The sequence below is a fragment of the Eptatretus burgeri genome, chromosome 16, assembly GCF_056783735.1.
Source record: "Eptatretus burgeri isolate ZD-2024b chromosome 16, Ebu_testis_v1, whole genome shotgun sequence".
NCBI lineage: Eukaryota > Metazoa > Chordata > Myxini > Myxiniformes > Myxinidae > Eptatretus > Eptatretus burgeri.
The window spans coordinates 46,699,368-46,711,928 of record NC_140976.1 but is presented as its reverse complement, the minus strand read 5'-3'; the positions used below and the strand labels follow the sequence as shown (position 1 = coordinate 46,711,928).

Genomic DNA, 12,561 nt, shown 5'->3' with positions numbered 1-12,561 from the left:
TCACACACGTACTGTTCGGCAAAAGTTCTATTCCAATGCTGTGAATATGTCTATAATCATGAGTTCTCTAGTATTTATTAGTATTGGTATAATTATGGTTTCAGCCTGCCTGGCTGTTACAAGATTCTAGTCATCCTCGTCAGAACTGTCATCTTCATCTGAAGATGCAATTTCCATGTCATCCTCTTCCTTGTCCATTGCTTCAAATTCCTCTGTCTCTGGGATAAGGCTTTCGGGAAGTTGCTCCCCTTCGAACCAAACCAGTTTGTAATGGTCATCAACTAACTGCCAGCCATTTTCTTCAGTGGGATGCTGCTCTATATGATTTTGATCTGCTCTTGCCCACATGTTAGCAACAAAGGAAGCATGCTTAATGTGAGTATTGAGCTCATCTTCGCAAGGTGGTAGTCCACTTGCATTCATGCCCCTCAAATTGGCGAGTAGGTTTTTTTTCCATTTCCCTTTGGTCCATCCGTATGTCTTCATGAACTTCTCGTACCGACACTCATTCAGGCTGGTGTTTGCACTATCCTTAGCTCCACACATTGTGGCTTCTTAAATGGGTTTTGCACCAAAAGGGTCACTTAAGACCTATTGATCCTTCATTAGAAAGGTCAAAATAATATTTTCACAAAGTTTCATTAATGTACTCAAAATGCGATTTAAATGTGAAAGTTTAGCTGTGCCCCCCCCCCCCTTTAGCCCGTTCTTAAATGCATTTACCCCAAATCCGTCACCTAAGAATGTCATATCTGTAATCAAAGTGCCAAAAACGAAACTTTTGGCACCAGTTTGATCGATGTACTCAAAAATGTCATCTAAACTGACGTAGGGGGGTACTTCAAGCAGCACCCCCTACTTAATGCACCAATTGGAAAACTTAAGAATGGTCATTCGGAGGTCCCCATCCCACCATCTGATGAGTTTAGGTCTCAACCCTTTTGTACTTGAGATGTAATACAAATCTCTGTGAGCTCCCAGATTAATAGGCCAATCAAAGCCCACACCATTATTACCAACCAATGATTGTTTGTTCGTGGTCCATTGTTTATAATTGCTGAGCGCAAGCAAGGAAGCAGCTTATACCATGCAAGGTTTTTGTTCCGACTTGGCTGGAGTTCTGGGGTTCGAACTACCAACCTCCCAGAGTCAGAGCAGGCCCTCCATAGCTTATCGCTGAATTGCATTTCCCGAACCGGGAATAAAATCACATTTATTTTTAATCTATTAATTGTATTATTTGGGAGAAAATCTCTTGTTTTTTTTTAATGGTTACTGTTATAAATTTTGATTTGAAATTGCTAATATAATTGAAGGGACTCTTTTATTATCCCATCATATAAGCGAAAGATCCTGCCTCTACCCCGTGTCGAGTTCGTTTCATGAAAATGCTGGAAGGTAACTGTTCTCGACTGAATAAATTTTATCAGCCAATTTTCACATTGTCAAAATTATTTTGTGTGTTTAGACCTCTGATGATTACTGTGAACTCGATTTTATTTTTTTTTTTGTTTCTTTTCAAATTCTCCACAACAAACCCATTATCTTTGAATGCAGTGGGACCTCTCATTGGGCGGTTTTGTGGCAAGAATTCTCCCGATGAGGTGCGCTCTGTGTCAGGTGTGCTGTCCCTTACTTTTGTCACGGACCAGGGTATTGCACGAGATGGATTCCAAGCCATCTACCGCATCATCCCTCGGCGCATTATTGAAGGTAAAAACCAAAAAAACAAACAAGAGGTGAGTTACACTCACCAAAATAACCTTTCAGTGTAAGGGGACACAATTAATGCCTTAATTTTTTATCACCGTCAAAATACTATGATTACGGTATATTCAAGGGTGATATATGTTACAGTGGTGTATTCGATGCAAGCAGCTTTTTATATTTTAGCACCATAAAAATAAAACAATTGAACCTTGAAGGTTACTGCAAGAAAAGGCATTCATTGAGGCAATTAATTCCTGCATTTATAGCATGGAACAAATGGAACTTCTTATTGGCTGGTTTCCCCAGGTGAATTATCTCGATGTCATGTGGGCTGTGCACAAAGACATTTCAAATTTGCTTCGCATTTGAGTGTATGACGGATGGGATTATGTTACCAAAAAAAAAACTCTCTTGTGCAAAGTCGACTCCAAATCAAATGCAAGTCGGGTGGGGTGAAAGGTGATGTCGTAATCTGGAAGGTTCTAGCAGCAGTGGAACTTCTTTTTGGTGAGTTTTTCTGTAAAAGAGGACCTCATGCATTAGGCTGGGCAGAGAAGAGGGGCAGAAATAGGAGCAGAGAAATGACTTGGAAGGTGCAACAGAGTTAAGAAGAAATGATAAAGCTGGAGCTGTGTGGTTGGATGAGCGAATGGGTTTAACTACCTGCAGCTGTCGCTGTGTGTGGCTGCAACCGGCACAGCAACCTGGGTGATTCTGGGGACCAAAAGTGCCATATTTGTCATGTGGCAGCTCTTGGGAGATGGGTAGTTGGCATCCATTGTCCCCAGGAGACAACAGGAAACAAGATAGCCACTATTTTTCACCAGAAAAACTGTTAGCTGTGCCTCACCCTCTCGTAATGCTAGTCCAGCCTAAGCATGCTGATTAAAGCCTCTTGGACTGCCAGGTTCATCAAGACAAGAAAGAGTAAAAAGATGAAAACTCCAAACAAGGGAGCTCTCAATGTTAAACATTCTGTGCATTTGTTTATCTGTGTTCTATATATTGTACGTACATATATTCATATCTAACTGCACAGAGACTAAAAGTGATGTAAAGTTCTCTTTCTGCTGAATATTTTAACTTGATAAGGCATTAATATTCTCTTTGTGATTAGTTTTCTTTTTATGGCAGTGAAGGTTTTAAAATGGGTCCTTGCCTTCATGGTAGTTTTTTAGTAGATAGTCATATAGTACAGTAAAAGCTGTGTTTTCCGGCACCTGCACATTCGACCAACCAGCACTCGAGGGATCTCAATGAAGTTGCTTACACATAGCTGGCTCACTGAGACTAGTTCACAATGCTGCCGGAATGTGCTCAGAGTGGCGCTGCTGGACATCCTCCTTTACCCGTCGATTACCACGCTCCGACTTCTATGTTGTTTATGGTCACGAGTAGGTTTGGGCATTTCTCTGCATGTGAGAATTGATTCTGATTCTCAGCTGTTGCTTCGATTTCATTAGTACTGGATTACGGTTATAATGGATTCTGGTTATAATGGATTCTGGTTATGTGCCTGTTATGTTGCATATTGTGTGTGTTTGTGTAATGTGCATACTATGCATTGTATCGAACTCTGTTGGTAGGTTGTTGTGTGTGTGTGTGTCAGTGTCACAATGTAGGTCGTTGAGGGGGGGGATGGGGGGGGGCTTACGAGGGTTTTCCCATAATTGATCACAACCTGTTGACAAAACAATGTAAGTACTGAAGTGTTAATTTATGAGCTAAGTGATATATTTTCAGGTAAGTAGAGTTTTAACATATTTCTGTGTTATATCTGTCTTAAGTTTGGAGAAATTTCAGTCTGAAGAAAAGAGAAGAAATGTTTGATTTCTCTTAACAGTGCATGGGCATCACTTATTGTTACCCCATCAAAAGAAAAAAAACACGTGATACAGGGTCAACCCAGCCTCAGCTGTGAAAACGAGGATTTTCTCTCGGGCCTTCCGTCACAGCTTCATGATTCAAGAGCCGCGTCCATCCATTATAAATCCACACCATCCAAGGTGCCACAAAAATATCTTGGCATCTCAAAACATCTCAAACATTCACTTCCTTGCTTTTGGAAACCCTTCAGTGGCGTTTGCTGAGTCAAGGCTCAACATATCAAAAAACTTCAACAAATCCATGTTCCAATCATTGCCATTACACATCTAGCTCTCTCTGCCCAACTACCAATCACGAGATTCCAAAGTGAAAACTCGGGGGGAAGAAGAAGAAAAAGAAGTTCACCTTCCGATGCATCATAGCTTCTGTTACTCCGTCAAGCAGTAGTGATGGGAATAGGATGAGGATTGTTCTCCCAATCCTGGTGGTGCCATCACTTTCCCAGGTAAACAGCGCACACGTACACGGCCATCCACGTGATCTAAAAGAAAACTGGACTCATCGGACCAGGCGACCTTCTTCCACTACTCCAAAGTCTGGTTCCGATGCTTGCGTGCCCATTGTAGGCGCTTTTGATGGTGGACAGGGGTCATCATGGGCCCTCTGACCGGTCTGCGGCTACGCAACCCCATACGCAGCAGGGTGAGATGCACTGTGGATTGTGACACATTCCTCCCATGATCACCATTAAAATTTTCTGTGACTTGCGCCACAGTAGACCTTCTGTCGGTTCGGACCAGACGGGATAGCCTTCGTTGCCTTCGCGCATCGATGAACCTTGGGCGCCCAACCACCTGTCGCCGGTTTGTGGTTTGTTCCTCCTTGTACCACTGTAGGTGGGTACTCACCACTGCTGACCGGGAGCACCCCACAAGCCTTGCCATTTCAGAGATGCTCTGACCCAGTCGTCTGGCCATAACAATTTGGCCCTTGTCAAAGTCGCTCAGGTCTTTACTCCTGCCCATTTCTCCTGCATCCAACACATCAACTTCAAAAACCGACTGTTCACTTGCTGCCAAATGTATCCCACCCCTTGATAGGTGCCATTGTAACAAGATAATCAATGTTATTCACTTCACCTGTCAGTGTGTCATCAGTGTTTTGGCTTCAGCAGCAAAAACTTCAACCAAATGTTTCCCGTAACTCTTTATCAGTCCCGCACATCGGCTTGGAGTAATTTTGGCTCATTCCTCCATACAAAACTGCTTCAACTCAGAGATATTTGTGGGCTTTCTTGCATGAAGTGCTCGCTTCAGGTTGTGCCTCAACATTTCAATGAGGTTAAGATCTGGACTTTGACTTGACCATGACAAAACACAAAATCTCTTCTGCTTCAGCCATTCTGTTGTCGATTTACTTGTGTGTTTAGGATCGTTGTCTTGCTGCATGACACTTTTTGTTGAGCTTCAGCTCACGGACGGATGCCCTAACATTCTCCTGCAGCATTTGCTGGTACAATCCAGAATTCATGGTTCCGTCAATAAATGAAAAATTAGATTTTTTTTTTTTTGGTGTGCTATTTGTTTTATCAGGTTCTCTTCATCTTTTACTAGCAGGGTTACCCAGTATCGCCAAGTAACATGTACCCGGTATTGATAAGGAACAGTTGGCTTGACAAGCGCTAACTAGCTACTTGGGAACTGAACACACCCCTGGACATCTCGACAGCATACAGCACATGCAAAACGCCGACAAAAGGACAAATTTTTAAATCAAATATTTTAAATGTCAATCATGATTATTTTCATTGTTATGAAATTGTACCTTGTTCAGTTTTAAAACGTACATAAGCTCAGAGTTGATGTTGAGTGTACAAAAGTATATCTCTCATGAATTTCCCTGGCGGCCTCTCAATTAATCGACGCAGGTATTTCATGACCAAGCGGATGTTAATGTTTATTTACTTCAAATAACGTGTATTACACGTCCATTAGTTTGTTTATGAGCTTTGAAAAGTTAGGTGAAAACCAAAGGTTTTTTTTTTCTATAATGAAAGACAACAATTTTCTTTCCTCCACATTATGCCAATGTACCATTGTTGGGGGCGGTGTATAATAGACCGCTGGCGCGATCGCTGCAATCAAAACCTGCATTACCTCGTTTGACATGGACTCAAAATGTACCTTTAATTTCCTCAAAATGGCACCTTTATTTAATGATGGAAGGCGCGTTGATACATCAGAGGCCGATAAACAATCGGAGCAATGAGAAGCGAAAAAGATGGCGGCGATTTCTGGACGGCTGGAGAGAAAGGACTGGCCTGGCTAATGGACGGTGCTTGTAATGCTGGGGAGAGGGGAAGTTGTGGCCTGTATAATGGATGGCCTTCATGATCACCCGGACATCCACCCACTCACCCACCCACAGACACAAACTCATCTTTATATATTAGGTTTGGACTTCGATGAAGATCTGATCACATTTCATGTCAAATTTATGCAGAAATACGGAAAGTTCTCAAGGGTTCACAAACTTTTTCTCACCACTGTACTTGAAGAGTTACTTCAGGACGAAACAAAAAAACATTGAGATGACTTTCTCTTCAATGATACCAAATGATGTTGATAATTTTTCGCTCACCTGGAATGTAGTTCTGGGGAGCTTATGGGATGGCGCCTCGTCCGTCCGTCCGTCCGTCCACATGAACTTGCAATTTCTTCTCTGAAACTACACAAACAATTTTGATGAAACTTGACAACAACCTTCATCACATGTGATGTACCAAATATTGTTTACGGCATTAAAAAAGTTGGGGTCGAGGGAGGTTAATGGGGTTTGCCCCCCAAAATATTTGCTTTCTTCTTATGAATTACACACACAACTCTGATGAAACCTCACCACAACCTTCATCACCTGTGACATACAAAAGATTGTTCACACCATTTAAAAATATCGGGATGAAGGGGTTCTACGGTGGGGGGGATGGGGGGGGGGAAGTTGCTCCCCAAAATAGGTATTTGCTTTCTTCACAAAAACTACACAAACAATTCCGATTAAACCCGTCCACTACCCTCATTTCCCGTGATGTGCCAAAGATTGTTTACACGATTAAAAAAAAAAATTGGATCTATTGGGGGGGGGGGTTGCCCCCAAAATATGCATTTGTTTCTTCTCCGAAACCAAGCACAGTTTCGATAAAACTTGACCACAACCCTTATCAGCCGTGATGTACCAACGTTTCTTCACGGCATTATAAAAACAATCCATAGTTATTTTCCTTCTCCATTATATATTTTGTCGGTCATCCATGCTTAAGGCCCAGTCACACCTTGACGTTTTAGCCAGCAATGGCAACGTATCAAAATATATGTAAAACGCTGGCTTACACTGAACTTTTGATGTTTTTGTTTAAAGATTCGGACGTATTCATAACGAGTTAGTCGTATGCATAACATATGAGTAACGGACACATAACGTTTCGTTGTCTTATAGATAACTTATACCAACGAATGCTTAGCCTGTTGTCGGCGTTCACAACCTATGCCCAACGATAGTCTAACTTATGCATAGCGCGCTGCACGTATCGCCGACGATCACGTGGCGTAGCCTATTAAAAGGCTGCTGCACAATGATTCAAATCATAACCGCCATTGAAATGGAAGTGTCAACATCGCAGTCACACCTTGGCGATCTTGCCAGCATATGCCGACCTCTGAAAAATGCGTCTTAAATGCTGGCGCACGTCGAATACGGAATGGGTAAGTTTGGTATACGTGAATAGAACGCTAAAGTACGCTATCATACGTCGTAGTAAGTGGAGTACGTCTTGATATTTTAAATGTGTTAAAAATTTTACGACGTACTTGCCGTATGCCTCACACACTCCGCATGCGATGGGAATAACTTGTACCCACGATATGCGATCTTTGGCACATGTCGACAAAAGTTACTTGTAAGTTACTCATAAATCAAAACACGTCAACGTAATGGTTAGCGTCAGTGTTCCAGACTCCCTGTTTTTTTTTGTTTTTGTTTTTGTTTTTTCTTCGGTATGACGGTGATGTTGACACTTTGATTTATAGTGCGTTTATAATATAATATAATTATTAGGCTGCCGCTCAACGATTTAAATCATAACCGCACTAGAAATCGAAGTGTCTACATCACCGTCATACCGAAGAAAAAAAAAAAACCAGGGAGTCTGGAACACTGACGCTAACCATTACCTTGACGTGTTTCAACTTGTGAGTAACTTACAAGTAACGTGTGTGGACGTGTGTCAACGATCATGTAACGTGCCTACAACACGTTACTCATAGGTTAGAAATAAGTTTCGGGTACGCTAAACATTACCTCGATGTGTTTCGACTTAAGATTAACTTACTAGTGATGTGTGTCAACGATCGCATAACGTGCCTACAACTTATTATATGGCCAGCATAGCGGAACGTGTGAGTCATACGCTGACATAAGTCGTAAAATTTCAAGCATGGAAAATTTGAGGACAACCGCAAAGTACAACGATGAAAGCCAGCGTACTACGACGTATGGCAGTGTTTTTCAGCGTGCTCTTAACGTTTCCAAAACTTACCCATAACGTATTCGGCGTGTGCCAGCGTTTTAGACAAATTTTTCAAAAATCGGCATAAGCTGGCTAAAACGTCAAGATGTGACTGGGCCTTTACCAGCGGTTGCCTGATTACCTTATCCAGCCACGACCAGGTGATTGCTTTTACTTATCCATCATTACTCGTTAATGGGGATTGCGGAGGCAGATTCATTTCTTAGCTCACCTGAAACAGTTCAGGTGAGGTATTAGTATCACGTGGAGTCGGTCAGCCAGTGAGCCAGTGAATCAGTGAATCAGTCAGTGTGAAAACACTCGGATCTTCTTCTCCGAAACTACACACACAATTTCAATGAAACTTGACCACAACCTTCATCACACATGATGTACCAAAGTTTGTTCATGGCATTAAAAAAAAAAATCTGGGTCCACTGGGGGGTCAAAGTGGGTCCAGGTTATTTGCTTTCTTCTCCGGAACTACATTCACAAATTCGATGAAGCTTGACCACAACCTTCATCACCCGTGATGCTAAAACTAACAGCCATTTTTCACCAAACTTTGTAGAACTTCTGAGGACTCAAGCCGATTGATGCCTTGCAAATCCCATCAACAAATTGCATAATAAGTCGGTCAATTTAAAGGTCAAAGGTCAAAGGTCATTACAATTCTGGGATCACTACTTTTGACTTCTCAAAAAAGTATTCACCCGATTTAGATGTAACTTGGTTGAAACCATCTCCTCATGGTGCTTTCACAAGTTTGTTCAAACCACCAGTTAATATCCATATTTTGTGGGTCATCTACACCGACCAGTTGTTCCCTGGTTCTACCAGGTGAGTGCAGGGGTATTGCTCCGAGTTTTGAATAATGGAAGGAATCAACATGACTTTGATTAAGGCAAGCTAACTTCTTTTGTTCTGCTGAAATGTCAACACCCTTCCCCCTTGTTCGCACGAGGAAAAGGATGCAAGGCCTTGGACAGACACGTCGGCTCACTTAGCAGTTAGCAGACCTCAACCAATGTCCTATTGATTTCATCCATTGTTCTACTTGTCCCCCATTACAGAATGTAGATCAACATTACGTAGTCTTCACAAGCAAGACTAGTTCTTTATTATATATTTTAACAACCTTTGATCATGGCTGATCTCTCTCTCTCTCTCTCTCTCTCTCTCTCTCTCTCTCTCTCTCTCTCTCTCTCTCTCTCTCTCGCTCTCTCTCTCTCTCTCTCTCTCTCTCTCTCTCTCTCTCTCGCTCTCGCTCGCTCTCTCTCGCTCTCGCTCTCGCTCTCGCTCGCTCTCTCTCGCTCTCGCTCTCGCTCTCGCTCTCGCTCGCTCGCTCGCTCGCTCGCTCGCTCTCTCGCGCACTCGCTCTCTCGCGCGCTCGCTCTCTCTCGCACTCGCTCTCTCTCTCTCTCTCCCTCTCGCTCTCCCGCTCTCTCGCTCTCTCTCGCTCTCTCCCCCTCTCGCTCTCTCTCCCCCTCTCGCTCTCTCTCCCCCTCTCGCTCTCTCTCCCCCTCTCGCTCTCTCTCCCCCCTCTCGCTCTCTCTCCCCCTCTCGCTCTCTCTCTCCCCCTCTCGCTCTCTCTCCCCCTCTCGCTCTCTCTCTCTCCCCCTCTCGTCCTCTCTCCCCCTCTCCCTCTCTCCCTCTCTTCCCCTCTCCCTGCACCTGACAGCTGTACAATGTAACCAGCCCTTTGGCTTGGAATCTGGTTCTATCAGTGATGAACAAATGTCTGCATCATCCACATATGACTCATTGACTTGGTTGCCACAACAAGGCAGGCTGCACCATCCACACAATGCATGGACCCCCGCCAGCGACTTGTCCCGCGAATGGATTCAGGTAGGCTGTGGTTTGCACATTGACACTTTTCCATTCCATCTATTTGATCAAAACAGGACTTTCCAAATGGTGTAATCTGCCCCAGAATTCTTAGTGCACGTGCACAGACACCCCAAGAAATAGGGATCTCAAGGGCACCATAAAGTATGTTGTGTGAGCACGATAAGGAGTGTGACCTAAAATGGCTCACAAAACTTCTGAAAGAAGCTGAAAATACTTGTAAAAGTTCCTAAGAGAAAGAGCTGTCCCTCTGCACATCTAAAGACTTGGAGAACTTTCCCAGTTTGCTGAGCAGCAGCTGCTCATACTGCAAACTCCTGACCACTTGGGTCAGGGCAAGGCCTGAGTGGATGGGCGTGTGCAACACAGACCAAACCCCTTGACGGATCGATACCAGTGAATGGACTGTGTACCTGGATAAGGTGCTTCTGAATACTGATGTGAAGGACATATCTGGGGCTACTGAATGTATAGAGTAAGTTAAATGTGGTGATATTGACTCTTAATCATGTTGGGAATGGAGGGGTTGGGGGAATGGGCGAGCTGTCAGAACTGTGAAGGCTGTTATAAATATATTGTTTTTGGCTCTGGGGATGCAAGAGAAATTGTACTACATTTGTGCATCTATTTATAAAAGGAGAAGAGTGTGTCTTTTGATGTTATGTCCATGTGTGCGTTTCAGAAGGTGGAACAGAGTCCTCCCAGGTCTCAGAGTATCCGTGTGTGCGTGCGTGCATGTGTGTGTGTAGAAATATATGTATATATATATATATATATATATATATATATATATATATATATATATATGTATATATATATACAGTATATATGTATATATATATATACAGTATATATGTATATATATATACAGTATATATGTATATATACAGTATATATGTATATATATATATACAGTATGTATTTATATATATATACAGTATATATGTATATATATATGTATATATGTATATATATATATATATATATATATATATATATATATATATATATATATATATATATATATATATATATATATATATATATATATATATATATATATATATATATATATATGTATATGTATATGTATATATATATATATATATATATATATATATATATATATATATACACCATTCTCCGACCTGAGCCGAACTCTGTGACATCACCGTCACGATGCAGAGCTATGTCTGTAGCTCTCGGAAGAGAGCAGATCTCAGAGCAGAACAAATTACAATGTAAATACAAATGTATATATATATATATATATATATATATATATATATATATATATATGTATATAGTTGCGAATTCACACCCACCGGCGTGCGATCGACCACGTAACTCGAATGGCGGCCGCCTCGCCCATCAGAACGGACAATTCAGTCGTGACCCTCCGGGAACTATCGCCCGGAGCCAGTCACGGGTGGGGGGTTAACCTCACCACGATCGTGCCAATTGCCCACCCGTGCAGGATAGGGTTGCTCGCTAAATTCGACCTACCTAAGTACCTGCGCGAGTGGTCGACCGGGCGATCGTACCACGCCACAGGTCGACTCCGGACACGAACCGCTTAAGCGGTTCATTCCGTATTATAGGGATACCCGAGCGGAGTTATCGTCGGCCTTGACGGTTCCGATTAATTACCGGGCGTTTTAAACCCACTACGAACCCCTTACGTGATGCAAGATGGAGATTCAATAAAGGAAAAGACTAAGCGAAGCGGGAAAACAGTTCAACAAGCAGCACTTTATTCACACACACAGACACAAAGCAAGCACGTATATACAGCCAATCAGTTTTCGTGCAAAAGAAACAAAAGCAAGAATGACGCAGAGTTAATACCGAATAAGACTTACACACGGCAACACTAACACAGTTCGACTTTACGGACTGGCACCACCCACAGACATTTACACAAAACCCCAAAAGAAAAGGAAGTCGCGACTTCCCTGGGTGCGTCGAGTCCTTCTCCCGCGTGTAGCTCGCGTCGTCCGCCCGACAGCTCGGATGGGGCTCTTGGGGGAATGGACGGGGCTCGTTCGGCGCAACTTACTGCGCTCGTGCACGGGGTCCCAGGGCCCACGCGAGGATCGCCGAACAGGGCAGAAACCACGAGCTTGCAACCTGAACCAGAAGGCTCACTTCGAACTCCACACAACTCCGAACCAACCGAGCAACCAACCAAAAAACCCCCGAACCAACTCGTTCGTCCCTTTTGTAGGGGCCGGCTCCGCCCATTCGCCCCGCCTCATTTTGGCTCCACCCCCCTTCGAGAAGGTTCCCGAAAAGGGGCGTTCCCTCACCCCGACCGCCCCACGCTGTTCATCCACCAATCGGCGGCGAGCTGCCCTTCCCCCTTCCTTCACACAAAGCGCGGGGAAAAATGGCGGGAAAAGCCCAGGAGCATCGTTGGTGGTTGATGTTCTTCCACGGAGATCGTGACCGGACAGTGCTTATTGAATGGCGAGTGGCGAAGATGTGGCGTGGTTGTACTGTGGTTGGCGCTGTGGTGGGGATGGTGTGGTTGTTGAGATGCAGTTTGTTTGAAATAAAAGATAGAACATAAAAATGGCGAACTCAAAGTGTCGCAGCCCGGATGGATCACA

The 12,561-nt window shown here is 43.3% G+C and overlaps 1 protein-coding gene across 5 annotated transcripts in view; it reads left to right on the top strand.

The window, feature by feature from the left end:
- The window catches only part of LOC147011022 (neuropilin-2-like), a 300,172-nt gene that overhangs the window by 200,819 nt on the left and 86,792 nt on the right, over window positions 1-12,561 (top strand). For all 5 annotated transcript variants that reach the window (XM_085859784.1, XM_085859785.1, XM_085859787.1 and 2 more), the window contains exons 5-6: window positions 1,558-1,713; window positions 9,780-9,949. In XM_085859784.1, the coding sequence (XP_085715910.1) occupies window positions 1,558-1,713; window positions 9,780-9,949 (326 nt within the window). The remainder of the gene's footprint in view (window positions 1-1,557; window positions 1,714-9,779; window positions 9,950-12,561) is intronic.